This window comes from Athene cunicularia, assembly GCF_003259725.1.
Source record: "Athene cunicularia isolate RWA chromosome Z unlocalized genomic scaffold, athCun1 chrZ_part1, whole genome shotgun sequence".
Classification (NCBI taxonomy): domain Eukaryota; kingdom Metazoa; phylum Chordata; class Aves; order Strigiformes; family Strigidae; genus Athene; species Athene cunicularia.
In genome coordinates, this window is record NW_020799142.1 from 25,122,612 (window position 1) to 25,148,560 (window position 25,949).

The 25,949-nt window shown below is 42.1% G+C and overlaps 1 protein-coding gene across 1 annotated transcript; it reads left to right on the forward strand.

Annotated features, from left to right (window-relative positions):
- The first annotated feature begins 3,709 nt into the window (after positions 1–3,709).
- On the forward strand, positions 3,710–25,949 carry CCBE1 (collagen and calcium binding EGF domains 1). The gene is made up of 10 exons (XM_026865824.1): positions 3,710–3,754; positions 4,659–4,755; positions 10,250–10,384; positions 11,045–11,182; positions 16,541–16,647; positions 21,683–21,803; positions 23,729–23,868; positions 23,961–23,996; positions 24,542–24,577; positions 25,649–25,949. Exons 1-10 carry the CDS (start codon positions 3,710–3,712, stop codon positions 25,880–25,882), a joined length of 1,089 nt encoding a protein of 362 aa, XP_026721625.1. The 3' UTR covers positions 25,883–25,949.

Consider the following 25,949-nt stretch of genomic DNA (forward strand, 5'->3'; position numbering starts at 1 on the left):
CAAAGACCCCTTTGTGCATTAAACACAGCCGTGCTGTGGCCTTTGCTGACTCAGGTCTTCAAGGTATGGCACAAGTTCTTGTGAGTTCATGTTATGACATTGAAGAAATCTGCTTAAATTTTTTTTTCTATCTTTTCCCAATAGGAAATTGGCTTTTTGATTAAATACATTTGCTTGACTATATTATCACTACTTTCTACCAGCACCAACCTGGGAGAACACTGTTGATACATCTAAACCTACGTAAAATGTTAAGCAGCTCTTATACTCCCTAAACTGTGACTCTTCTGACATTCATGGCTCAGAAATAATGTGTCAGAGAGGGGGAATTCGACCTGCTTGACCACCTGTGAAGCTGCTGCATCTTCCAGTGAAGAGACCTCGGGTCTCAGCTGAACTCTACAAACTGTCCATGTGTGTGCTCCTAGCCACAGTGAATGGGAAGGTAAAGTGCTTCTGCTTGAGCTACCTCTGTCTGGATGGAGCCATCCTGGAGGCCGACTGTCTGTCTGAACTCCAGCGTTGTAGGCATAAAGAGTAATATTTTAGCGTAAGAACCCACCTTCTGTCTCAGTGTAGAGATTTCTGTGTCTGCTTTGCTGCTAGGAGGCAAATATTTCCTAGAGAGGACTCTTCTGTTTCTACTTTTGACATCTTTAGCAGAAGTTTCCTTAACATTATGTTCATCTGAAGCCAGTATAAAACTTTTTTTTCCCTTCCCTTCCCTTTGCATTACCTTTGCCTTCCCTTTTTTTCAATCACTAAATGGCCATCATATATCTTTTTCAACATAATTGTCATGACAGAATTTTGGAGTTGCCTCTTTGCTGAAGTTAACCAAAACCTCAGTAATGCATCAAGCAGCTCCGAGCTAGCCATTGTCACAGCCCAAGTCACTGCCATGTTACTGCAGACAGATACAGGTTAATTGTCACTTTAAATGTTTATCCTCTTGTTTGCATTTCCAAAGCGTTTCAGCTGTGGAACCCTGAATCACTCCCTTCCCTCTCACACAGTATTTTCATGGTTCAGCATATCCCGATCTCTCCAGCACCGCCACCAGCCGCAGTGTCCTGGTGCAGAACAGGAGGTGGGCTGGGGGCGATGGCAACTCTGCACCAGGTGGAAACAATTATGGGAAAAAAACGTGGTCCGCACTGGATGAGTTACTGCTGATAGCTGCCAGATAAGCTAACTTAATAAAGTGGTGGCTTAATTAAGCCACATTCCTTGCATCTTGCCTTTCGTCCTGCCTGTCTGGGGCGATGCTATCAAGCAGCTACCGCTTTGTAAGACAGGGCAGGGGGGTGCTCTGTGTCCCACAGAGGGGGGACCTGCGGGCAGTGGAACATGGGGGTGCTCCTGCAAAGCTCAGCTCCCCTTTCAGTGTGCAAGGGGGTGGGCCACAAAAGCCTGCAACAGCCGCTGCTTGTCTAGTCACAAATGTGTTGTTGGTATCAAAGGTTTGACCCTAAATCCCATCTTCTGACACTCCGTGATCCAGGAGCACCTCGACCTCCAGAGCAGCATAAGGAGCATATCCCTCAACATATCCCTTCTTCTCCTACAGCTACCTGTCAGAAAAAGGTGACTTTGCTTTGAAAGAGTCCCCATGCCTATGGATTTTCTTACAGATAACACAAGAGCTAGACATTGCAGTGACTGAAATAATGGTGCCCAAAACTCTCTGTGAATTTTAACTTGGGCATGTTCCTGAGTGAAGATTGCACGAGAATCAGAAGATGATTAATTTTTAATAGCTGAAACACCCTGTGAAAAACAGTAACAGATAAATCTGCCAGAAATTTCTCCTTTTGGAAACCATATTTAAATTTAACGAATCAACTTAATTTCCCCGTAGATCCAGATTTTAGTGGTTGAGCTTCTTACACAGACATGTATTAGTTTGTGTTTGATGAATGCTCACATGCACAGCTGCGTAGCAACCAGCTCTCTGAAAGTTATTCAGTAGCTAAAATTATCAGTGGAGACCCCCTCTTACCTCTCATTATGTATAACGAGATCGCTGCTGTGCAACGTTGATTAGACATGTCAACCTGGAGCTGGATGTCTGAAAATGAGTATTGCTATTAAAATGCCTTTGCTAATGATCAACTCATGTGTCCATCATTTTGACAGATTTCTCTTTAAGAATGTAAAAAGCTAAAGCATGCAGAAATCCCAGGGTTGCAATGTAATGTTCAGAGAAATGGGTATTGCCGTATTGTATTTCCTGTGCATTAACCCCAAAGTAGCACTTACCCTGGCAAAATCATGCTGATGGCTGAAGCTTGCTGTTAAGTATGGGCTGCACTAATACAGAGATCTGTAATCTTGAACTGGGAACCAGTTATCATAGGGAGGTGGTTTCTGGAGTGTGATCCTGAGAGCAGGGCATCCCTCCTCTAAACCACTTCTTTAGGTGTGATTTGGAGCTTTCATTATATGGAAAAATCTTCAGGTATTTAGAGAAAACATTTCCAAATCTCCTTACCAGTAAACCCTGGGAAAATTGAACAAAAATTGAAAGGGAGACTGAAAACAAGAAAATAACTTCTCAGAAACATCTCATCCCCCCGTGGAACTCATTGCTGCAAGAAGCTGTTGAAGAGATGGATTTCATCAGGGACTTGGATATCTTGCCAGGGCAGCATCATTTTCTGGCTGCTTTAACAGGAGCAACCCCTGTCAAGGCTACGCAAGGCTGTGCTTACTTCAGGGTGCCAGGGCAGTACTGAATGGCTGTAACTCAGTGTGTGGTAGGTTCTCAGCATGTGGCAGTGAGAGAAGTGTTTGATGAGGGTGAGTGCTTTGGCTATCAGGAGAATCCACAACGGCAGATAAAACCACAGTTTATCCACAAGAAAGCCAGCAAGTCCAGACAGAAGCCGTTGCTGGCCAAGTTGAGAGGAGAGAGGCAGCTCCTGCAAGGTTCCCAGCAGATGAGCCCTTACCCAAGAGCAGGCTATGCTGGCTGAAGTTTGCATCTGCTGCCATAAGCCACTCCAAGATTGGGAATCCTAAGGGTCCTAACCCTGAAAATCAAGTGTAAATTCCCAGAGAGAATGGTAGAAATGATGAAAGCTACTGCTCCCTCTTTCTGGTTAGTCCTGGCTGGCACAACCTCATGGGTCAGCATCTGATGGCAGGGATGCCCTCCCCTCCTTTCCCATCTCACAGTCCTCTTTCAAGCCAGGCTGTATCTTATTCTAAGAGTGCCTAGAAGGAAGCCTTTATCAGCCTTCCTTCTTCCACAGACAGGAGGAGATGAATGTGCACTTGGAAAGCCAGCAGCATGGCTTGCAGCACATGGACAGCCTCCCTGATGCACCTTTGAACTCATTCCTCTTGCATTTGTTTGTCTTGAAGATAAAACCTCACAGCAGTGTTTGGAGAAAAGTCTAATGAGGGACCACTGTTTGCATAACAAAGCAAGGCTTCCTCTTCAGATGTTCAGCCTTCATTAAGCATAATTTATATTCCAGCTAATCTTTGGAAGAGGGTAAAATATGGAGCCCAAGTTTGTTTTTACATAGTTTGGAGTAATGTATTGTTTGTTTTAAGTGGTCAGTTCAACTGGTAGTTGATTTAAATTCAACATAATGATGATTTGTGATGGCTGCGTGTTGTCCAGGGGAGTGTTGTGTCATTGACTGCCATGGCTTTAGCACTCTTCCGCATCACTTACTGAATTAAAGGGTAAGACCAAATGAATGGTTTCCCAGTTTTGCAGATGTTCCAGCATGTCCACAAGGTATGAGAAACTATGAATTTGTAAAATGTAGTGTTTTTTTTCTCCTCAGACTCATGTAGACTTGATAAAATAGCACACTGAACAGCAGTTTGTTTCGCTTGCAGTATTCCTGGTAGCCACAACTTGGGACCTTTTGAAGGTCAACGGGTCCCTGCAGTTAGTAGCTCTCTGGGTGATACGGGACACAGCTGTTTGCAAAGGCTCCTCAGTGCTGCTGGGAGTCCTGGTGACTTGATGTGATTTTCTGCCTAGGAAGCAAGCAAGCAGGTACAACTGAATGCCTAAATGTCATTACAGGCCAGTGTGTAAGAAACATGAATTTCTCAGCACTCAGACTTTGTTCATATTCATAGGCACAAGTATCTGATCCTGTTAACTCTTCACTCCAGTTTTGTCCCCCTGGGGGAAGATACTCTCCCTTGCTCAGCTGAAATACCCAATATATTTATTTCACTTACCACCTTCCAGGTTTTTTAAAAGATGAGAAATGACCAATAACATTTATCTTGTGTGTACTCCTCACTGAGACTTATCCCTTTTTTGCAAGTTTACATTGTAATGACAGATGTTTGAAAACACCCTTCATCATATAATGAAAATTATGACCTGACTCAGGTATATAGACAGCACCAAGGTGTGCTGCCTCCTTTCAACACGAGGGAGCAGGTTTCCAGAAACTACTTGGGATGTTGTTGGTCAGCTTTGGGGTACCCAGCCCCATGCTCCTGAGGCAGCTGTCCATGCTGTCATGTAAAATGCCTCATGGACTGAGTGGTGGGTTTCCATGTTGTTTTCCTTAATGCTGAGTTACTTCCAACTGCAAAGCTCAGGATCTTCATCTTGTTTGGTTCATCGCATCTATGATCTACCCTTGACTGTTTTTAAAGGCAGCACCAACCTTTAGAGAATATATTTATTTATTCATTTATGTATTTTATTGTTTTTCAGGAAAAAATGCTGTAAGGGTTATAAGTTTGTTCTTGGACAGTGCATCCCTGAAGGTATGTGATTTCACTGTTCTTACCCCTAATGTCCCTGTGCATTTGTCTTTCCTTACTTCCCCTGTTCTCCACACTGCCAGTTTGGAAGAGCATCCTTATATAACCACAGGCTCAACCATATCTGATGTGTCAGTGGGGGAACTGTTTCCAATAAATTGTTGAGAAAACAAAAGGAGCAACATCTTCCAAGTTTTGCTTAGCATGCCAGGTCTTGATCCTTCCCAAAGTACATGTGGCTGCACAGATCTTGTACCATGACCTGTTGCAAACTCAGCATTCTGCTCTTGGCTAGGTACATGGGAGAACTCCGTGCACCCAGGAGTGCACCTTTCCTGGCTGATGGCTTTCCCTTTGTACCGCTTGGATCTGGCACAGCCAGTTTGGCTTTGTAAGTGCACAGGGAGTGAGCAACTAGGAGAGTTAGTGCTGCCTTTAGTTACCTATTTCCCGAAGACATTAGCAAGGGGAGAGCATTGCCAAACAGTGTCTGTCTTCCACCACCTCTCCTGGTCATGGACATGGCTTCCTTGTCACCAGGGGCAGAGGGAGAATTACTTAGGGCAGTGAAAAGGGAATGATCCCCTCCTGGCAGAGGGGAGCTGCCTGTACACTTTGTAAAAACAGCAGAGGGGTCCCAATGATCAGAGGCTGCTGCAGCGAGACCTCATTTAGGAGAGGATTGAGGTCTGCCTTCCTTAACCTTGGTGGAGGCCTCTCTTGGGTCTCCCCAGCAGATGGATTCACATGAGCAGTAGCAATGTGACTTCTTCAATCACTCCCATGACTTTGCCCAATCTGGATGAAATTGGCTCTGAAGTTATAGGAACAGAGGAACTGTCAGGCAGTAGCAAATGGCCAGAGACAGCAAGCCAATAAACTTTGTTCCAAAAAGCAGGTTGAAAAGTTGGTTTATGGTAACACATCCTTCTATCTGATGACATATGGAAAGCCTCAAGTTGACCTGAGAGTTTTCCAAGTTTGGGATGGTGATGTTTTGAAAATAAAAATAGCAAATTAACATACTGGAGAGAGCTGATTTTTGAGTTACAGTCTCCAGTCAACAGGGATTATAACCCAAACACTGACACTGCTGGTTTTTTGGTTTTTTGGTTTTTTTTAAATATGTATCTTTGTTGCTGGCTGGAAACACAAGAAGACTCCTTGGGAAAAAAAGAAAAAAAAAAAAAGCCACAGCAGGATTTGGGTGAAATTGATGCTCACAGGGAGTTCCTTGTCTTGCAATTTTGTCTCGGTGTGTGTGCCACGAGATGACAGCTCCAGTGCAAGATGGACAGTTGGAGGAGGTGGTTGTGCTGTGTTGTTCAAGGTGGTTGTGTGTGTAGGAGGCAGAAGCCCTGAATCCTTTTGTGGTGGGAAGAAGCCAGGACTCTACAGTCTGGCCTCCAGCTTTCCTATGGATTGTAACAATTTTATACACTGGTTATTCACTAAATATAATGGATACAGTAGGAGAAGTAATAGGAGCAAAAATAAAATAAAGCTACAGCAATATATTGTTTTAGGCTTCTAATTTTAATTTCTTGAGGTTTTAGGTGATTATGAAAGCACCTTTTATTATGTACCCATTGACTTTGCTTAATCCTGTCTATTAACTGCCTCTCAGTAACCTGAGAGTTTCTGCCACCGACTTAATTTCTCTGCTGGCTGTGGCTTCTCTCCCTTTGTATTATATCTCCATTCCCCCTTTTTCAGCTTGCTCTATATTTTGCCTTTGGCTTTAGAGGCCACAGGAATTGCTGTAACATCTGAGACAGTCTTGTGCCGTTGATATAGGGAGGAGAAACATGATTCAGTGAAGCATTCATTTCACTTACTCTGTTACAAGACATCACTTGGCTCTTCACACATTGTTTTGGCATGATCTTGACAGAGTAGCTGTATGAAATGCGTATCTTGACACAGGCACATAAATACATTACAGATGTGAGTATTAGAGCACATCTGCACCTTTTAATCCATTACTGGCAAGTGAAAACCATGAGACATAGTTCCAACCCTGTCTTCTCCTTGATTTAGCAGTGGCTGCAGGCAGGAGGTTTGGGAGAGGGATAGACCCTCCCTTGTCTGCCCTTTCATGACTGCCTTGGAAAGACACCGATCTGTGTCTTGGGACAGCTGTTATTTAAATGGATTCTTTCCCAAAGGGTTGTGTCTTTGTCCGTGTCCATCTTTGGCTTCTGTAGTGTTATTTCTTCTCTGCCCTTGAAAAGTAACAGAAATCAGTGCAGTCCAGTATGAGTCCATGCCCCCAGGTTCTGCATTTCATTTGCTTTGGACTCACCTTCACACTCCGGGTGTCAGCTGCAGAAGCAGGGAACAATGATCCTCAGGAAACATCTAAAGGAGTTTGCTTTGTGTGTCTGATTCCCACTGTAGCATCTCTTCCTGCTTCACCTGACCAGTGAGGCAGGTCAAAAAAGAGCTCATCACCCTTTTCTCCTGAGTGATCTCCTTCTTTGTTTTGGAGACTCACAGCTCCAGCTAAATCCTGTCACCAATAGTAAATCAGGGACAAATGCAGCCTGAAACAGCTTATTTTGGAGAGCACCCTCCCTACCACTCATTTGTTACTTGAGTTTCTTGGATTAATTCAAAGCAAAATACTCTGTGACAGTCAACCACTGATCAGATCTGCTCTCTCCTCACTAATGCTATTTCAGAAATTTCTTTGGCACAACTTTCCATGCAGCGTTGTAATTCCTGAGTTCATTAAAATATACGTAGAGACACATTTGTTATGCTGCTTCAGTTTTTTGTATTTTTTCTAAAGTCTGGAGCAGCCTGATCCTTACTGTGTGGCTTTGATTAATCCTCAAACATCTCTTATGCTGGGCTAACAGATGAGGGGCTTGAATGTGGGAGGGCATGTGCATCCTCGGTTCTGCAGAGCACTTGGAGCTGGTGCACCAGCTTTTGCCCAGTTTCACCCCAGTTATAAGGACTGTTCCTGAGGGAGACATGCTACCTGGGACCAAAGCCCTGGGGATGCACAGCTCTGTGATGTGAGACCTGCCCACAGCTATTGTGTGATTTGGACAGACTGTATGGGAACCACCAGCACAGAGATTTCCACTTCCTGAACCCTTCCCTAGCTTTGTGTGAAAGTAAATGAAGCAATGGTCTTGGTGGAGCTCTCCTAAAGTGGATGTGAAAACTATATTGAAAGACTAGTTACATGAAATATAGCAAAGAGAGATGATTAAAAAGAACTTAAAGGTGTTGTTTAGTCTGGAGAAAAGGAGGCTGAGGGGAGTCATGGTAACAGTTTTTAGGTATGTGGAAACTTGCTGCAAGGGGGAAAGTAAACTGTTCTTCATGGCCAAGAAGAATAGGACAAAAATAATGGGCTTAAATGGCTATAATGGGAGTTTGGATTAGATATGAGTAAAAAGCTTTCTATCCACAGAGATATTTAATCTTGGGAATAGACTGCATGGTGGCGCATCTCCATCCCCCGGGGATTTCTTGTTACAGGTTAGATGAATGTCTATTAGGAAAGGTTTTGCATAGCTAATCCTGCTTGTGATGGGAGATGATCTATTCCAGTGCTGGTTTTTATGGTTTTATTAGGGCACATCTATTCATGGAAGCACAGGAAGGACAGAGCTCATTTTGCCTCCTCTTTGAATAGTCTGAAAATGTCACAGGCCAAATCCAGCATCTGCATGGGCATGCTGGCCGAGGAGCAGGCATGTTCACCTCAGTGCTGGGCATACTAGCCTGTTCTCCATCTGATTTTATTTCAGTGGAAAGTGAAAATTGCAACTGTGCCCAGGAAAAACACCACAAGTGCTTTATACTTGGGACTATTTAGTAGTGCCAAATGTAATGGGAGTTTACAGCTCCATCATCACCTAAAAAGCCCAAACTAACCCCAGGCTGACCGTGTTCAAAGGCCATGCTTTTCTCCCACACTTGTGCAAGGCTCTGCACTGTTCAGTCCTGGTTACTGCTGGGGGTCCTGGCACTGCTGTTCACCTCCACAGCACTGAGGGCAGGCTTCAACAGTTAAAGTCAACACAGTTGTGAAGAAAGAAGAAAGGATGCCTGCAATTCAAAAGGTGACCAGCACAAGGGAGGAAATACTTGGCACCATTACAATAGTAATTTTTTGGCCTAAGGGACTCTGGTGTGACATACAGCAGCTTGTTAAGTCTCATTTGGTGTTTTTCTGTACCTTGGCACACTGTCACTTTTACCTCCAGTGCTACACATGTGCTTTATATACTTTGTACAGAAAATGTGGTTTCACTTGTTTTACCATCTATTAGTTCATTTTAATCATTTGGAAAAATCATCATACCCAGAGATGCCTGCTAGTCATTAGTGTGAGTCAGTATTGAGTTTGTGTTTTAATTATTTTATATTTCCTAATTATTTTCTATATTTCCATATGTATATATGGAAACACAGTGCATTGCTGGGAACTCAGCTGAAACATTTAGGTTTTGTTTAGATGTATTTGGTCTGGAGCAGGGACAGGACATTTCTGCTGTGGCCCGCAGTACCCAGTCACTGGTGCATCACAGTGACAACCACATGGATGCTGTGTGCAGGGTGATGTTCCTCTGAAATGATCACAGAAAATTCCACTTGCTTTGGCATAAACCCTGTTCTTCGGCAAGATTTGCCTGACCTGATTGTGAGACTAGATGCTGCTTCAGCTCCTGTCTTCTCCTGACAAATGTTCCCCATGGCACTACAAAGCCCTTGCACCCATGGCTGGGGGCTGCCCATCTCCCCCCAAGTCCTGACACCAGCCTGATACCAGGGGTCAAATCCAGCCCCTGGCAAGGCAGGGATGTGGATCAGACCCTGGTTTGCTCTGGTGTCCATTCCCCAGACTTCAGCTCTGCCTCTACATAGTGAAACTGGAAACAGATTTGCCCTCCTTCAGGTTTCAAATACGGACTTCAGTCTTTTTGAATTTCACTGACAAGCCTGGCCAGTGACTTACCATACCCTAATCCGCACATTGCTATTATTAGGATTCTTTTGTAAAATGTGTTCTTTGCTAGAAGGGTTATATCTGGCTTTGAACAGTTACTGTGTGATTTTAACTTTTCCTTATGATGGACTTTCCGTCTGTGTTTGTCAGCCTCACAGTGTTTCACAGTATTCCGCATAGGAAAGGTTGCTATCAGCACTTAAAAATTTGTGGAAGAGAAAAACAACGTTTAGGTAATTTAACATTTCTGTGACAAGAATTCTGAGTTTTTGTAAACTGGAAAAGTGACCCTTGCTTAAAACTTTAATAAATAGTCTAACTAGTGTAAAGCTGTGATTAGCAGTTACAGTTTTACTATAATTCTTTGCTTAAGTCTCATGAATGTTTTATTTCTAGGTTTCTTCAGTCCTTAAAACCAATGTAACTCAACTTTGTTAATTAGCAGAGAGGTGAAATACTAGCTGTCAAAGTATTATCCAGCTACTGCCATGGCTATTTTTCCTAACCACTTTTTTCTGTCTCTAGACTATGATGTCTGTGCTGAAGCACCTTGCGAACAGCAGTGCACAGATAACTTCGGGCGAGTCCTATGCACTTGCTACCCTGGGTACCGCTATGATCGGGAGAGGCACAGGAACAGAGAGAAGCCTTACTGCCTGGGTGCGTAAAAGTGTTGAACTGCTCCCTCAGGTCTTTTAGGAATCAGTTTAGATCTGAAACCTTTCTTATTCTCATTACTGTTACAGAAAAAATGTGGTTTTTAACTATGTTAAGGATTGGTTCCCAGAACTAAGGGATCTAAAGCCCCCCTGAAATTATTAGGAGGTAGTACCTAAAATGAGACATATGCACGCAAACACTTGTAATTTTCCCTTTATTAATTCCTCCTTCAGGTTTTGAGCCATATTTGAGGTTTTGGCCTGAGACAAGGGACATGATTCTAACAGTAACCCTCAAAGCACTATAATCAGGCCTAATTATGAAAATAAGTCCTTGGGGTTTGATTCAGATGGCAAAGGTCTAATCCAGGACTGATCATTTACATGTGGTCCTTGTGTGGCTAGTCCTGCCCTGCCCTGCGTGGTTTGCTATGCCAGGGAGACAAGATTTGCAGGATCAAGCTTTGCTTGTGAGTTTTTCAATGTGAAAAAATGGTCAAGAGATGTTCAGTGATAAAATAGTGCAGTTTGCACAGGGCTTCAGCCCAAACTCATTTATTTTGCCACAAAATCTCCTAATACCTTTAAAAGAAATCTTTTATTGTAATTGAGGTCTGAAACCTCCAGCTTTAGGACATTTTGAACTCTTCCTCCTCTCCAGACATCGATGAGTGTGCCACAAGCAATGGGACGCTTTGCTCTCAGATCTGTGTCAACACCATGGGAAGCTACAGGTGCGAGTGTCATGAAGGCTATACCCGGGAGGAGGATGGCAAGACGTGCACCAAAGGAGATAAAGGTATATGCTAGTGGACGTTAAAGGTCCTGGACCAAAGGGCCATCTAAAAGGTTGATCTGTCGTAAAAAGAAACTGCTTCCTGTGCTAAACTGGGAGATGGGTGTCTGAAGCTGGGATGTAGCTGATGCTCCTGGAGAGACCCTTTTGTTTACTGGGCCCCCGAGTGCCCGTGGAGCAGTCCTCCCTCACACTCTCCTCCTCCCCGGTTTATGAGCTGCACACACACAGCAGTAAATCAGTAGTCACTTCTATAAAGAAAGAGCACGAGTACATTGTAGGATGTAGAAATCATCTTCCCCTGGAGAGGCAGAGTGGCTGAATGGTGAAACTTGCCATTACAGCTTCAGTTAGACCATTACTACTGGATCCTCCTGCTAAAAGCCATATTTTACCACCACACCAACCTGGATTATACCTAGTTTGTGATCCAGAGCTCAGGAGACATAGGAAAAAAAAATTACCAGATGCTGACCCTTATAAGCCTTCATTAATTTCATTTATTAATTAAATTAATTTCAGTAACTTTCATTTGTATTTACATGCCTACATCTCAGATTAGCAAGTGGTCCTGGGTTGGGTGGTCTAGGCATTCAGAAGCTCAGAAAAGGTGTGCCTGGGAATTTCACATACTTTTCAAGCATTGCTTAAATCAATTGCTAAATTACATTGAGTAACACTGAATTCCGCTGACCTGTAATTAGTTTGTGTGTCTCGTGACTGCGGTCAGACTTTTTTCTTTCTTTTATGAAAATAATATGTGATGAGAAAGGAGTAAAAGTGAGGACTTGTTACTGCTTTTTACTGTTGGTTTCAAAGTATGTATGTGTGGTGTGTATAAATTATTTTAATGTTTTTGACCTCATCCCAGTTATTGAATTATAGCACTTAGAGTACTGCAGATAAAATACTGATATGATAATTTAAAAAGAAAGGAGGAAGAGAACAACCTGTGCTGTGGTGAAACAAAACAACCTCTTTTGATGAATGGTGACTTACCATAGGTTCATCAATTAATGCTTAAACACATGTATCATTGGGTGCTCCAAATCCCACAGGATGACCAGAGCAATTTATAATTTTGATTTTCCTCTGAAAACGTGTAACTGGAGCCATTCCATGAACTTTAATTGTTTCCAGTAGTTTTCAGATTTTTTTTTCCTTTAATAAGTGGAGTGCGTGTGTGTGATAAAGGAATAAGATATAACCTATGTAATCCCCTTGCAAACAGGTGTTTTAAGTTAAATTTCCTCTGGCTAGTTCAGATTTCCTTAAAGAGCAATGTCCAAAGTATTCAGGATAACCAACCATTCAAAATATTCAGGAATCTGGAAACAATTCTAATATTTGAAAAACACTAATTTTACACTGAATCTACATAGCACATAAAAATGTCAGTTCCAATAGTTAATCTGGAATGAAATACCCACCATCTCTCAAGACATCTCCCAAGTCAGCAACACAAAGCAGAGAAGGACAATCTCTGTTCTGTTACTCGGCTGTACTCCGACTTAACGTTACTAATTGCCAGACCTCTGGTGCAAATGAAAGAGGAGTTGGCCATCGCTGTTACACAGGACTTGTTTCTGTAACTCATCCTAAAGAAAATCAAGTTTTTTGGCTCCATGAGGAACCAGCTGTAGCGACACACCACCCCGTGGTCAGCCGCAGCCCTGCATCGCCCCGGAGAGCACCGTATCTGTGCTGGAATGACTTCCGAATAAACAGATTGTTTGCTTTTCATGGTAGCTGGAACACTTAAATTTTATTTCAAAATTTAGTGTGGGAGACATGAAAACACATGTATCCCTCTCCAGCTCTAACCATGTTGCAGGTTTCCCAGGAGATACTATTCACGTTTTCATCATGCCGTGCCTGAAGGCTGCAATCCAGGCACGTTTTTGGGTCTGTAAGTGGGCTTGACCAAGAGCTGTGGGTTTGTCAGTGGGCAGAAGAATAGGGAGCATTTTTTCCCGCATCCACAGTCGTGTTGCATTTGACTGAGACAATAGCTACCCGCGCAGAAGTAGGCAAATGAAACCATCTCAGCAGGCTGAGCCTAGATAATACAACACAGATGATCAACTCAACAGTCTCCATGTGAAGACCGCCCGCAGCACAGCTCCCCGCAGAGCTCTCCCCCGCCAGCATCTCCTTCTCTTCCAGCAACAGCAAGACAGAATCTTCGAGCACATGCAAAGAAAACACATCGCTCCCCCAAGCAGATCTCTTATCTATAGGCGCCACAGGGCTCACCGGTGTCTGGCCAAGATGAAAGGACCCCCATCAGGACAGCAACGTCATGCATGAGCTAGACTTTGTGCTTTGGAAAGCCTTGATGAAATGGGGCTGATTTAAGCCATCTCCAAAATAATTTTAGTTTCCTGGTGCAGGTCTGTACAATGGAAACAGGCTATATAAGTGCCTTGCTCAGTGCTGGCCATGCTAACCCTGGTGGGAGACCTCTGTTTCTGCAGCACACATGGGTGGCTCTGTCTAATTGCTTCCTGCCCCCTCTGCCCTGTCCTAGGTGGCTTCTGGCTTCCTCCGTGCTTTTTTCTGGCTTTATTCATATTTTGGTCCTGATACAGGATCGGATGGGGGTAGAACGAATGTTTGATGGATGACTCCTTCTCTGGGCAAATCATCACCTCTCTCTGGTATGAGTTAGGGGGATTCCACCTCTCTCCTGGGACACAGCTCACGCTTACTTATATGACACTGTTGGACTTCTTCCTCCGACAAGTCAATCCAACTGGATTTGTAGAAATCTCACTGGTATGATATTTTCCAAACATTAGCTGACCCCCCTAACATTCATCTCCATGGACTGTTACAGCCCTGTTTTATCTATATTTGTCAGCCCCGTGTGCCACAGCCTTCTGGAAGATAAATAAGATTTTATAATGAAACACGAGGCCAAATTCACTGCTTCTTAATCTGCACATAATTCCACTGATTCTAGTGGGATTACATTCGGTTTCAAATAGCAGAGGCTCTGGCAGTTTCTCCCTATGACTGTATGTTGCTTTCAGCAACATTTCTTAACACAATAAGAGGAAACTCATTTGGTAAGATAGCTACCAAAAGAAATTTTGGTTAAGACTAGTACCAAATGCAAACTTTATTTGAGTTTGAAAGAAAAAAGTTGGTTTTCCTAAAGGTTCTATATATACACATCCATAAATCATACACAAGTCCAAAAATGGACGTCAAAACACTGATTTTTTTTAAAGAAAGATGAAAAATTGGAGGAGAGGGGAGAACTCCATGAGGGAGCCACTATACTGACTTCTTACAGAAATATCAAGAGGTGTATTGATTATAGCATATCAGTTCCTTGTTAAGGGGAAAAAACCTGCATGGTGCAGATTCTTTATTCTATCAGAGGAAGGCTTATGGGCAAAGAGGGTTTGGAAGAAGTCAAAAGCAAAATGATCAGCATTAGAAATGCATCAGTGAGGAAGGTAACCAGCAGATGCTGTGTATTCATGTATCTTCACGCAGAGTCTGGAGTCTCTCTGGAAGGTATTGTGACCAAATAGTATTGGAGACATCATAGCTGCAATCTGGTGAAATTCTACTAAGTTATGCAGAGTTCATTGGAAAACCCTAAGTAGTACCTTTTGGCCTTAAATCTTTGAGCCACCTGAATACTGTCAGAAAGCTGTTCAGGTATTACCAAGCCATGCGCTATCAGGAAGGGCTGGGAAGCTCAAACAGCAGTGTGCTTACTGCCATAAAAACATTAAATAAATCACAGAATCATAGAATGGTTTGGGGTGGAAGGGACTTTCAAGATCATCTAGTTCCAACCCCCCTGCCATGGGCAGGGACACCTTCCACAAGGTTACGTATATTTATTATACATATAATATATATACATATTATTACATATAATATTATATTATTATAATAAATTGTGTATTGTAATGTCATTGGACTGCAGCTGTGGGAGCAGGCAGCTGATGAGTGGGGAAAACCCACAAGCCTTTGCCCCCTAATCTTCTGATCAGTTTAGTGCTAATACCAGTCTTAGTGCTGCTGGCCATTCCAGCATCTTGCCCTTACAGTCCTTTCCTACCTGGTTATGAGAGAAGAGAAATAAATCTTTGTCTTCTAAAAGCAAACATATCTGATGTACCATTATATCCAATGAGCTAGACATATCAAAAATCAGTTTTTCCTAAATTTTTGCACTGGTGGTCCATAGGTGACCATCTGATGGATGCAATATTCCTTATTGGACCCTGCAAACATTTAAAGTCAAGTACCACATAATATCTTTAGTATTAGAAACTTCTGTTCTTATTAAAAATTATGCAGATGTTTTCAAAATCAATATACATTTCTGAAAGATCAAGGACATTAAAGTGTGTGTCCAAGTGAGAAGTATAACACAATAGCTAAGCATATTGTAGCTGAAATTTTTTGAAGATTTTGAAGATTTGCTGGCTTTAACCAGAAGCACCTGCAGAGTTTTTCAATTACAGGACATGCTTTGAAAGGTCAGTGTTCAGCTGTGTCCAATAAACCTTCCAGTTAACATCATCCAAGGCCACACATCATATGCAGAGCTTCAATACACTTTATGCTTCTCAACAACTACATGTGGAAGGGAAAAAAGCTCACCTAGAGTTTACTGGTATGTGTCACCCTGTGTTTTGGAAACCATGTTTCTCTTTAAGCTGACATCTGTTAAAACGATGTTTGTGATGCAGAAGTGTTTCATTGTGTATGGGACTGGAAAAATTTCGAAAATAAGATTGTGATATCTCTTGAAGTTTGAATAATTTAATGGATTATTGAAAAGATCCCATTCATGCATACTATCAGCAGGTGTGACCCTTTGTCTTGTGTGGATTTAAATCCCTGTCATTAATCTTAACCCCTATCTCTGCTCAGGCCAATTTCATCACATGGAGGAATAACCAACGATGATAAAGAGCATTTTGTGTGAAGTGAATGAAATGACCATATTGTGAGGGATTTTACTGTAATTTATAGCATGTGAAAATTTGCCTTTTGGGGGACTGTAAATCAGTTCAGATCTATAGGGTTAGTCTACCCTAAACACAAAGATAAAAGAAGGGGTGTAAACTTTTTCAGGTATTAAAAAAAATAAATTATTTGGGGACTGTTAACTGGAAACAGCTGCTTTAAAAATGAGCTCAGAGCTATCCCTGCAAAGTTTCTCAGCCTTACATAGCAATTCACAGTCAAAGAATTAATAATGGCAAGGTTCTGTCCTCTTTTCACAGTCTGGAAAAATGTAACAACTTTCAAGTTGCTCTTGCAATCGCTTTATTAATTTCTTTCCTTTGGATCTTTATATTTGTATTGGAAACTGCTTTCTTTCAGCTGGGCTTCCTGAGAAATCTGAAAGTGTGGCAAAACCAGGGACATGCTGTGCCTCTTGTAAGGAATTTCATCAAATAAAGCAGACGGTTTTACAACTGAAGCAAAAGGTATGAACACTGATCAGCCATGTCTTTACCAGACCTGCATGACAACTAAGATTAAATTTAAGTGGTGCTGTCACTGCCATGTGGCAGTTGTGCCCATAAAGATGATGGCAACATATTTTAAAACCATGTAGGAATGGCATCTCTTCCTTATGCTTCTGTATTGCTTGTAAGCAGATTGCTAACCAAGCTCATGGTAACAGCATCTGGCAAACGCCCATCCCAGTCTGAGCCCAGGTTTCTTGGCAATCTGTGCTGGCCTCAGCTTTTCATTCATTCTGAATGCACAGGATTTTGGACTTGATCCACCTTTAGTATAAGCAGGTGCAAGACATTCTGCAGATGTGGGAACATGGGAGAACATGATTTTGCATTAATAGGGTGCTGATACAGGATTCTTGTCAAATAAGAGGTGTGTGGGTAAACAAAAACATCAGTAGCTTTGGGGGTATTTTTTAAGAAGAAAAAGCCTCAGTCACAACCTTTTTTATTTTCACCTGTGTCCATACAGTAGAGAATAATGCACTTAAAAACTTCCCCTGGCCTTTAACTTTAATTGCTATATGTGGCCTCCCTTTACACCTGAGTAGGATTGAAATAACCCAGAGATCCAGCCTAGAATTTGGAGATCCAAGTGCAGGGATGCAGGTGTAATTCCTTTTCTGGTGACATCTCCTTTAACTTTCAGGTTCTCTCAAATTGAAATGTTCTGCAGGAATATTCTCAGCAATTCATGTTGACAGGCTGCAATTATTTCACCCAGGGTGCTCATTTAATATCATTGTGTCAAAACACAATTTGGTGTACTCACTTGTTGCATTTAATGTTATTCATTCAGTGTCATTTATCTTAGGAAGAAATCTGCTTCACTAAAATGAAATACACTGAGGTTAGATATTCTTTTTATTTCAAAAATCTCAAAATGTCATGTTTTCCTTCTGAATCAGCATGAAGACAAATGTGGAAGTGACAGAATTTCATGTGTTGGTGGAAATTCTTTTTTCAAACAAAAGGTAGCAGACAGGTTAAAAAAGTACCTGTGCTTTTCAGTGGCTGTCCAGCTGCAGTCAGTGATGCTGAGATAAGGCACACAGTGACCTCCAGGGAGGGATCTGGGGTCACACTGTTAGCCAAGTTGTTTGCTGCAAGAATTGATGGAAACAAGTGGCCTGAATTAATGGCAAGTTTTCTGTGTTTAACTTCCACAGTTAGGTGTTCAAAACCCACTCCTGGAAAAATAGGACCATCAATACCTGTCTCTGTGGGTACTTGCACAGTATCTGTGGCCAAACTAAGCAGCTCAGTCTTGCCTCATAGCTAAGTTTTGTCATGGGCCATAGCATAAATTTTCCCCAAGTATCTTCCTGGTGGGACTTGATCCATTTGGCATTCTCAGAGGCTGCCCACTGGGTTATGCCTCACACAGACAGAGTTGGAAGAGATAGTCCCCTGGTACCCTCAGCACTTTTTACACCACAGAGGAAAGCTTTTGTTCATGCTGAGAGGACATCTGGCTTCATGCTGCTTCGTGTTTCACCAGCCACTCCCCATGACCAGGTTTTCCTGTGGAAGACATCTCTTAGTATCTGTGGTTGAAGCAGTTCTGTTTTGCACAGAAAAATTCATTTCTGTCTGCCAGAGCGACAGTTTATGGGAATGAGTCTTCAGTCTTGTGGTTAAGGCTTTCAGATTTTATGAACTTTATGCAAAATTACATATAGCAGAGGAGTCTGTGAAGGATCCAATCCAGCAAACCCTACAACTGGGAATTGGGGTATGCTTCTGAAAGTGGGAGGTGTGATTTTGTGTCTCCTTAGGAAAGGACAGGGGTGAACTCAAGTCCTGCTACCTCTGGTGATGGCACCAATACCTTTTTGGAGGATTGCAACATCCATTCCAGATCCAGGACACGAGTCCTGGACCAGGAGCGGAAAGTCATCTCGCATGCTCATCCAGAGGGATGCACTCTGCTGATGTACTGGGGGGCTGTGGGCAGTTCTAGGATGATCTCAGACCTTGACAGAAAGAAGAAGAATGCAAAGCTGAAAACCTGGGGGAAAGATATCTGACATGCTGACATACAACCAACAATTTAAAGGCAATCAAGTCAGCTGAATCCTATTGCACAGATGTGTTTAAACATGTTAATTAGAAAGCCGTGTTCCATATCACTCCTGTCAAGCACTGTCAAAGTCATCTAAACCACAGATCTCCTAGAAACTACCCAAAAGTCCAGATGCAGCTTACAACACAGCATATGGAACTCTTATTTCTAGTACTGTCTTTCTTTAAAATTTACCCTCACTAATATTTGCATGTACATGGAAAAAAAAAAAATTTCCAAGAGCCATTAAGATTTGGAGCTGTGGATGGAGAAAGCCAAGGTCACCCTGGACCAGGATCCTGATTCAGTTAAAAGGTGAAATAGTAATTAGGCTAGTGAGTATAGCCAATCCCTAAGAGGATGTGAGTCAACATCAAAAACACATGGTTTGGCCCCAGTTTATGTAGCAACCATTTCCTAGCCAGAAGATATCAAAGAACAGTGAGCTAGACCAGAGCCTGGGTATTTTGGCACTCCTAGTATAAGCCTTAAGTCCAGCTGACTCAGTGGAGAAGCATGTGTAGATGCTTTCACAGCAGCTATGTGATTTTTTTTTTTAACTTACTAAGTTGTTACAACATCTTTGCTGGCAGGAACAAGTCAATATTTAACCAACAGAAAAGAATACACTTCCAAATCATCTTCATGATGAGTCTTCACCACTAAAAGTACCTTTTTACCCTAGCCTGGCCATTTGCAATATAACCTGAAGAGTATACATGGCAGGGACTATATACTAAGTGATGTTTATTTATCAGCTGGGATAGCAATAGATCCCCAAAATAGGATCTGGTCAGAAATTTAAGTACAAGCTCTAAAGAGGACATCAGTTAATCTATGACTCAACTGTGGCCACCCCTAAGGAGAAATACTCACTGATGACACTGAAAATATTCCCACAGAAACTGCCCAGAAAATATAAGTCTCAAGTAGCCACAGGATTTAACTTTGTGTCTCAGTTTTAGCATGGCAGCATTGGCACTGCAGAGCCCTTGGTTGATTCGTTTCACATAGCAGAAGTTTTGCAGCATGATGGTCCTTGCAGCCTTCCATTCTTATCCACCCAGAACCCTGCTCTGGACAGGGTGGATGCACCTCTAGGAAACAAAACTGATCAGAGCCAGACCTCCCCATGCTGGTCCCTGACCCATGTGGCTATCAGAGTCCCCAGCTCTTGAGTTTTCCTCTTCAGCCCCAGATGTAACGTGCTGTGACCCATGGCATAGCCTGTTATCTTCAGCAGTCCCATGCTTTGGTCTGTGCTGCAATGGCTGGGGTGTTGGGTGAGAAAGATGCAAGGTCATTGGTAAACAAATAATTTTTCTTTGGAAACCAAACCAAATGCCCATCCCAGAGCAGTAGGTGTGCTGGATCCCCATTTTCTAGGAGAGAAGATACATAGTAGTAAGCACATAAGAAACACTCTGTGGGGCTTCTGTGAAGTGCTGACCTCATCCAGCCACTGATTTCTGTGGGAGTGGAGTGAATCTACCGAATTCTTCTAAGACTTACATCATGTCGCTTAAATGTGCCTTTAGTGCAGTCATCTTTTCTTTGGAACAGCAGTGCTCTCCAAAACCTGAGTCACAACTGGCTGATAAATCCTTGTATTCCTGTCATAGTATTTTGAATTACAGTCTGAAAAATCAAACCAGTGTTTCGGAAATGCCACTCAGCATTTTTAACCTTTTTTTTTCTCACTTTTGCTTCCTTCTGAACTGTTTGGTGCATCCAGCCACAAACTGCAAGCAGCACTGGCTGCCCTTGAAGTATATTCCTTAAGTAATAACTTGTTTGCCAAAATAAATCTGCTGAGTTATAGTATGTACTACAAGTACATAGCTTTATTTTTTTCTGTGCGTTGCAAACATTAGGTTTGCACTAAGGGCAGGAGGGTGTACATCAAATAATTAACAGAAACAAGTATGAGTCTTGAGAACAGTTCAGTGCAGGGAATTCCAAATAGCTGATTAAAAGCATTGTCAGATAGCAGGAGTCATCATGTATTTTATTTAATGCAGCTCTCCCATGCAAATGTTGCAGAATTCAGCATCAAATTGTCCAGTGAGCCAAATTCATTTATGGAGCAACAAAGATGACCCAGGGATAGATCTGCCCTGGTATTGCTGAAATAGCTCTTCAGTTCCATTTGGCAGAGCAAAATTTGCAACTCTATATGCAGCCACTCACAACTAATAAATGTCTTTCCTCTCTGCAGACAAGCCTCCTGGCTTGTCATCTCTCTTCAGCTGCTTCTGGAGAGACTAAACATTTGCAGAATATTTCTAAATAAGTTTAATTATTAAATATATGCAATCTGGGCAGCTTAATGTTTCATGGATAATTAAATATCTGACATAACGGATAATGACATTTTAAGCTATAGTGTGCAATTTTGCTTACATTCTTACTTCCTTTAGCTTTGTGTCTTTATGCACAGCAGATCCAGACTCCTGTTGGATTAAATAGCATGGTTACAGGGCCAGATGCACAAAGGGTTTGGGGCTTTCATTGAAACATATGGAAAGTTAGCAGCTTCTGCAGCAATTGAGAACTTAAGTATCTGAGCAAATGTTGCCCTGAGAAAGGGCAGTAAATTAATAGAGAAAACTTCAAATAAGGAAAAAGAGGTTTCTTGAGAAGATCCAAGCAGTTACAAGACCTATGTTTTTTACAACTTGTTGCTGTATCTCTTTCAAATTTCTCCTGCCCTCCATTTGGACTGGCTTGCAGTATTTCCACGGTGACTTGAAAAGTGAGCAACCTCACACAGTAACATTTTTTAAATTATTATTTCAGTGAAGAATATGAGTAAACATTTTATATTTCCCTGAAGGATTTAAATATGCTGTTTGTCCACATGAAGTCTTAACCAAGAATGTAATTTATTCGGATGAATGAAGAAGGGCTTACAGTGATTTTTGGTTTTGGCAGGTTGCTTTGCTACCAAATAATGCTGCTGATCTTAGCAAGCAGATCACAGGTGAAAAAGTGCTTGCATCTAATGCATATATTCCTGGTCCCCCAGGCCAGCCTGGCCAACAGGGCCCTCCAGGTAAGATACAGACCAGAAAGATGTGAATGTGCAGTAGTGCTATGAATAAACATAGTAAAATTCAATCTTTCAGTGTGATAGGATTTAATGTGTTTCATATTTTGATTGTTATTGTAATATTTGCATTTGTGCTAAATTTAAAAAGAAAACCTTTCTGGTCATTATGATCAGCCTCTGCCAACTGTCTAACATCATCCATTGTGTTTTAGTCTCCATGTGTTTCTTGGCATGCAAGCTGTGTTTGTCCTGTATGTGTTAAATTTCTCCCTCTCCCTGGGATATCTCACCTGCTTCAGTTGTCATTTCCTGTATTTTAACTCTGTCTTAAAACACTTTACATTTCATTGCAAGAATACCTGTTGCTTTAGCTCACTGTCATTAGTAGAGCAGAAGACGTGCTTTCAGTTTGCAGGGGTTTGTGCCAACTGTTTTAGTTGTGTTCATCTGGTTTTGCAATGATTCATTTGTTGGGTTTATGTTGTGTTCCAGATTCAAAGGAGTCTGAAAAGTAAAACTCCACTCACACCTTCTTTGTTAAGATATAGCTTCAAACAATGAGAAAAGCAGAGTTCCTGAAGCTCTAACTTAAGCCAGACACCTTGCAACTGGCAGCCAGTCATGCTAAAAAATTTGCAGACTCTGTTGAATGTAGATGTAATTTTGGGTTGGTAATAAATCCAAAGAAATTTAGCATTGTGCAGGATTTCAGGATGATTCTTACAAGTAGCAGATACTCCTTCCAAGGTTTGATTTACTCCCTACTGAACTGCCCCCTCACTTATCCCGACTTTTGCAGTCTTACTTTGGTTTTTGAGTCTTTATCTCGTTTTCTTGGAGGGTGAGTATCTTCAGACTTCAGTATATCATAAGTGCAAGGTTAGAGACTCTGCGTCAGACTCTGAACCGTACAGGGCTTCGCCTTGCAATCTCTCTAACCTAGGCCTGACTCTGCAGGTCTTCCCTCTGGTTCCCCCTTGACTGAGCTGTCCAGGGTCCTGCAGAATTGTCTGTTCGCCTGGAAGCCACCCCTGCCCACCTCCTCCTCTGCCCCGCCGTTAGCAACAGTGCGGCTGGGTCTTCAGGAGGAGTCGCAGAGTATCATCACCGAACTTGATCTTACTCCTTTTGAAAACCCTAACTGAACATATTCTGTCCTGCTGAGCCCTTTTTACTCTCTGCCTTTCATTTTCCATGTCTTTCATGTGCTTTCTGTATGAAGAAAAGAACTTTCCCTTCTCATTATAAAACAATTCAGCTAGTGACATTTTAATGGTCTTTGTTTTGTGCAAATGTTGTTGCAGGTCCCTGATTTTGTCTTTTTTTTCCCAGTGTTTCTCTTGAGCTAAACATATGCTTTACTGCCTGAGTGCTTCCTAAAAAATAACATTCTCTGCTGAAACAGCAGAAGCTGAAAAGGCTATAATGCAAAATGCAAGAACAGAGCATTTTTTGCCCCTAAAACATTGGCTATATACTGGGCAAAAGAGAGGTGCAACCCACCACTGAAAAGGGCTTGTTTCTATGCCAGTCATGTAGATGCCTTTGACCCAACATTCCCATGAGTTTTCTGAGGCTTTCTTTTTATGAGATGTTCCTCAAATATGACTTGTTCTTTTCTTCTTTGTTTGAAAATGAGGCATTTCTCTTTTCATTCCCAGCCTGTGTCCTTAACCACCTGGTAGTGGCAGTGTTGCTTTCTTTGCATACACAAGGTTTAATTTTTTTGTGAACATCTCTTGTACCTTCTGTGACAAGGAGTAATGTTGTCTCAGATGACTGATGTGTTAGTTGTGTTGTTATGGATTTGGGTGTGTTAAGGCAACCAGTCCATTGGGTGGTTCAAAAATTGATCAGTCCCCACTGCTTGCATTGATGAAGTGTCCTGAAGACTTTCCCTGGCAGGTAACCATTGCTGTCGATTGCAGGCGCTCCAGGACCAAAAGGGAGTCAAGGAGTTCCTGGGTCACCTGGACCTCCCGGACAGCCAGGCCCTCGTGGATCAATGGGACCTATGGGTCCATCTCCAGACATATCACATATTAAGCAGGGCAGACGGGGCCCCGTGGTCAGTATTCTCATCTCCCGTCATGCCTTGCACAGTTGGCCTTAGCTCCACAACTTCTCATGTCCCTGTGAACACTTTCTTTTCTCTTGCAGGGCCCACCAGGAGCCCCGGGGAGAGACGGTAGCAAGGTGAGGAGAGGTACTGCTTTCCATAACATGGGCACAGGCACATGTGAAGTGCAGGCTTGACAGAGTGACCCTCTACACACTTGTAGTCACACCCTTTTACCATCTCACTTCCTTTACTAAGCTGAAAACATCGTGTTGTCCCATCCCTTCATGTCTTCCTTCTGCTGTTCTGTGTTTGCCATTCCTTAAGTCTTGCAAATAGCCCTGCCAGGCAAGCTCCTTTCCTTTCTCTGCATCAATTTTGGCTTTTCTATGAAGAAGCATTGACACCTTAGCCTATTTCAGTAGACTGCTCTTTTGTGAATTTCTCCTGTTAACTGGTTTGCTTGCTACCATCTAGAAATATCAGAAATGCCCAACTCTGATCCCACTAGAATTAGTGGCAGTTTCCTTGAGTTCCTCCTTCACGTTCTTTTTCTGAGCAAGCTTAAGCTGATGATTCTTGATCTGGGGACAGTAAGTAAGGGAGTCTGCAGAGACAAACTGTGATGTTTTCTTTGTTTCCTCTAGTCACAGTAAACTAACTGAGGTGATATTGATTACAGGGGGAACGAGGTGCACCAGGGCCAAAGGGGATACCTGTAAGTATTGCTCACAGGAGGAATTTCCACAACAAGTTGATGTTGACTACTAACAGGTTGGCCAAAAGTCAAGAGAACAATGACAGATACTTTACATACATAGAAAATGTTACTGGAAAGGAAGTGATTACCTGTTTTCATACAAATGTTTTTTCCTACACACCTCTTCCCTTGCTGGATGGGACACTGAAGGCAGTAAGTGTCCCTCTGCCCTACAACAGCAGTGGGACATCCTCAGAAGGCAGTAACATGAGATCCCATGCAGAGTGCTAGTTAGTACAGTTCAGCCACCACTCTTAATGGAAGTTTGATCCCAAGAACCTTTTAAAATCCTGCCCTTTGTCTCTCTGGGATTTGGGAAGCTATAGGCTTTGAGCGACTCATCAGGAGGATTAGTATTTACAATCTGTTTTCAGGTGAAATTGTTTAAAAATTTGTTTCTTATGGTGTTTTCTCATTGGTGGAATGGATTTTTAAGTGTGACCACCAGGGTGTCCTTAGTATTAAACAGTGTACTTTACTATGTGACATCAGCTAAAAAGAAATTATTTTCTAAAATTAGATAAAACCAGATGGATACTCTCTGCATTGTAATTATCAATATATTTAGTAAGTGATGGACAGCAGCACGGTTACCATATAGAAGAGATACCTTCCAAATACCAACATTCTTGAGAAAATTTAAAAAAAAAAAAAAATTACTGATTTGTTAGTCATTCTAAGAATGTCATTTCTACCATTTTAATAAGAAGGCACACAGGGAACCAAGATTTATCTCCTCTGTTCCCATGAGATGTCCAGATACTCTTAGGAGGCAGATATAGCAAAGGAATTGTTAAGTAACAAAAGGGCTGAGCACCTTGTAAATGTAGGCTCTGTCTGCAAAAACAATTGCCTTCTTTTGAAATTGCTTCCTGAGCAAGTTGATTCAAAACCAGACTGTTAATTTTCAGCAATTGATATGAAGCAGTATTTTATCGAGTTACCTCTGAAAGAGTAATTATATCAACCTGTTTGAAAACTGGAGGAGCAAAGTGGATTATTATTAATGACTGTGCCTTGTGACTGCAGGGCCCACCAGGTTCATTTGATTTCCTGTTGCTCATGATGGCAGACATCAGAAATGACATCGCTGAGCTGCAAGAGAGAGTGTTTGGCCACAGGACTCATTCATCAACAGAGGAGTTTCCATTACCTCAGGAATTTACAAACTATCATGACACGGTAGATTTTGGATCTGGAGAAGACTACAAACCACGGACAGCACCCAGAGACTCCAGGATACAGAAGGCAGCCCATCCTTAGCTACACCTACTGAAAAATAGAGCCCCTTTACAGTTCTTCAATATAAAAATGCACTGACAATGTAAAA

Bases quoted from the DNA above. Each gene is read 5' to 3' on its own strand.
- CCBE1 (XM_026865824.1), top strand. From the start codon at position 3,710: ATGAATGGTTTCCCAGTTTTGCAGATGTTCCAGCATGTCCACAAG. The intron at 23,869-23,960 runs GTCAGTATTCTC...TTTCTCTTGCAG, and splicing joins AGGGCAGACGGGGCCCCGTG to GGCCCACCAGGAGCCCCGGG. The intron at 23,997-24,541 runs GTGAGGAGAGGT...TATTGATTACAG, and splicing joins CGGGGAGAGACGGTAGCAAG to GGGGAACGAGGTGCACCAGG.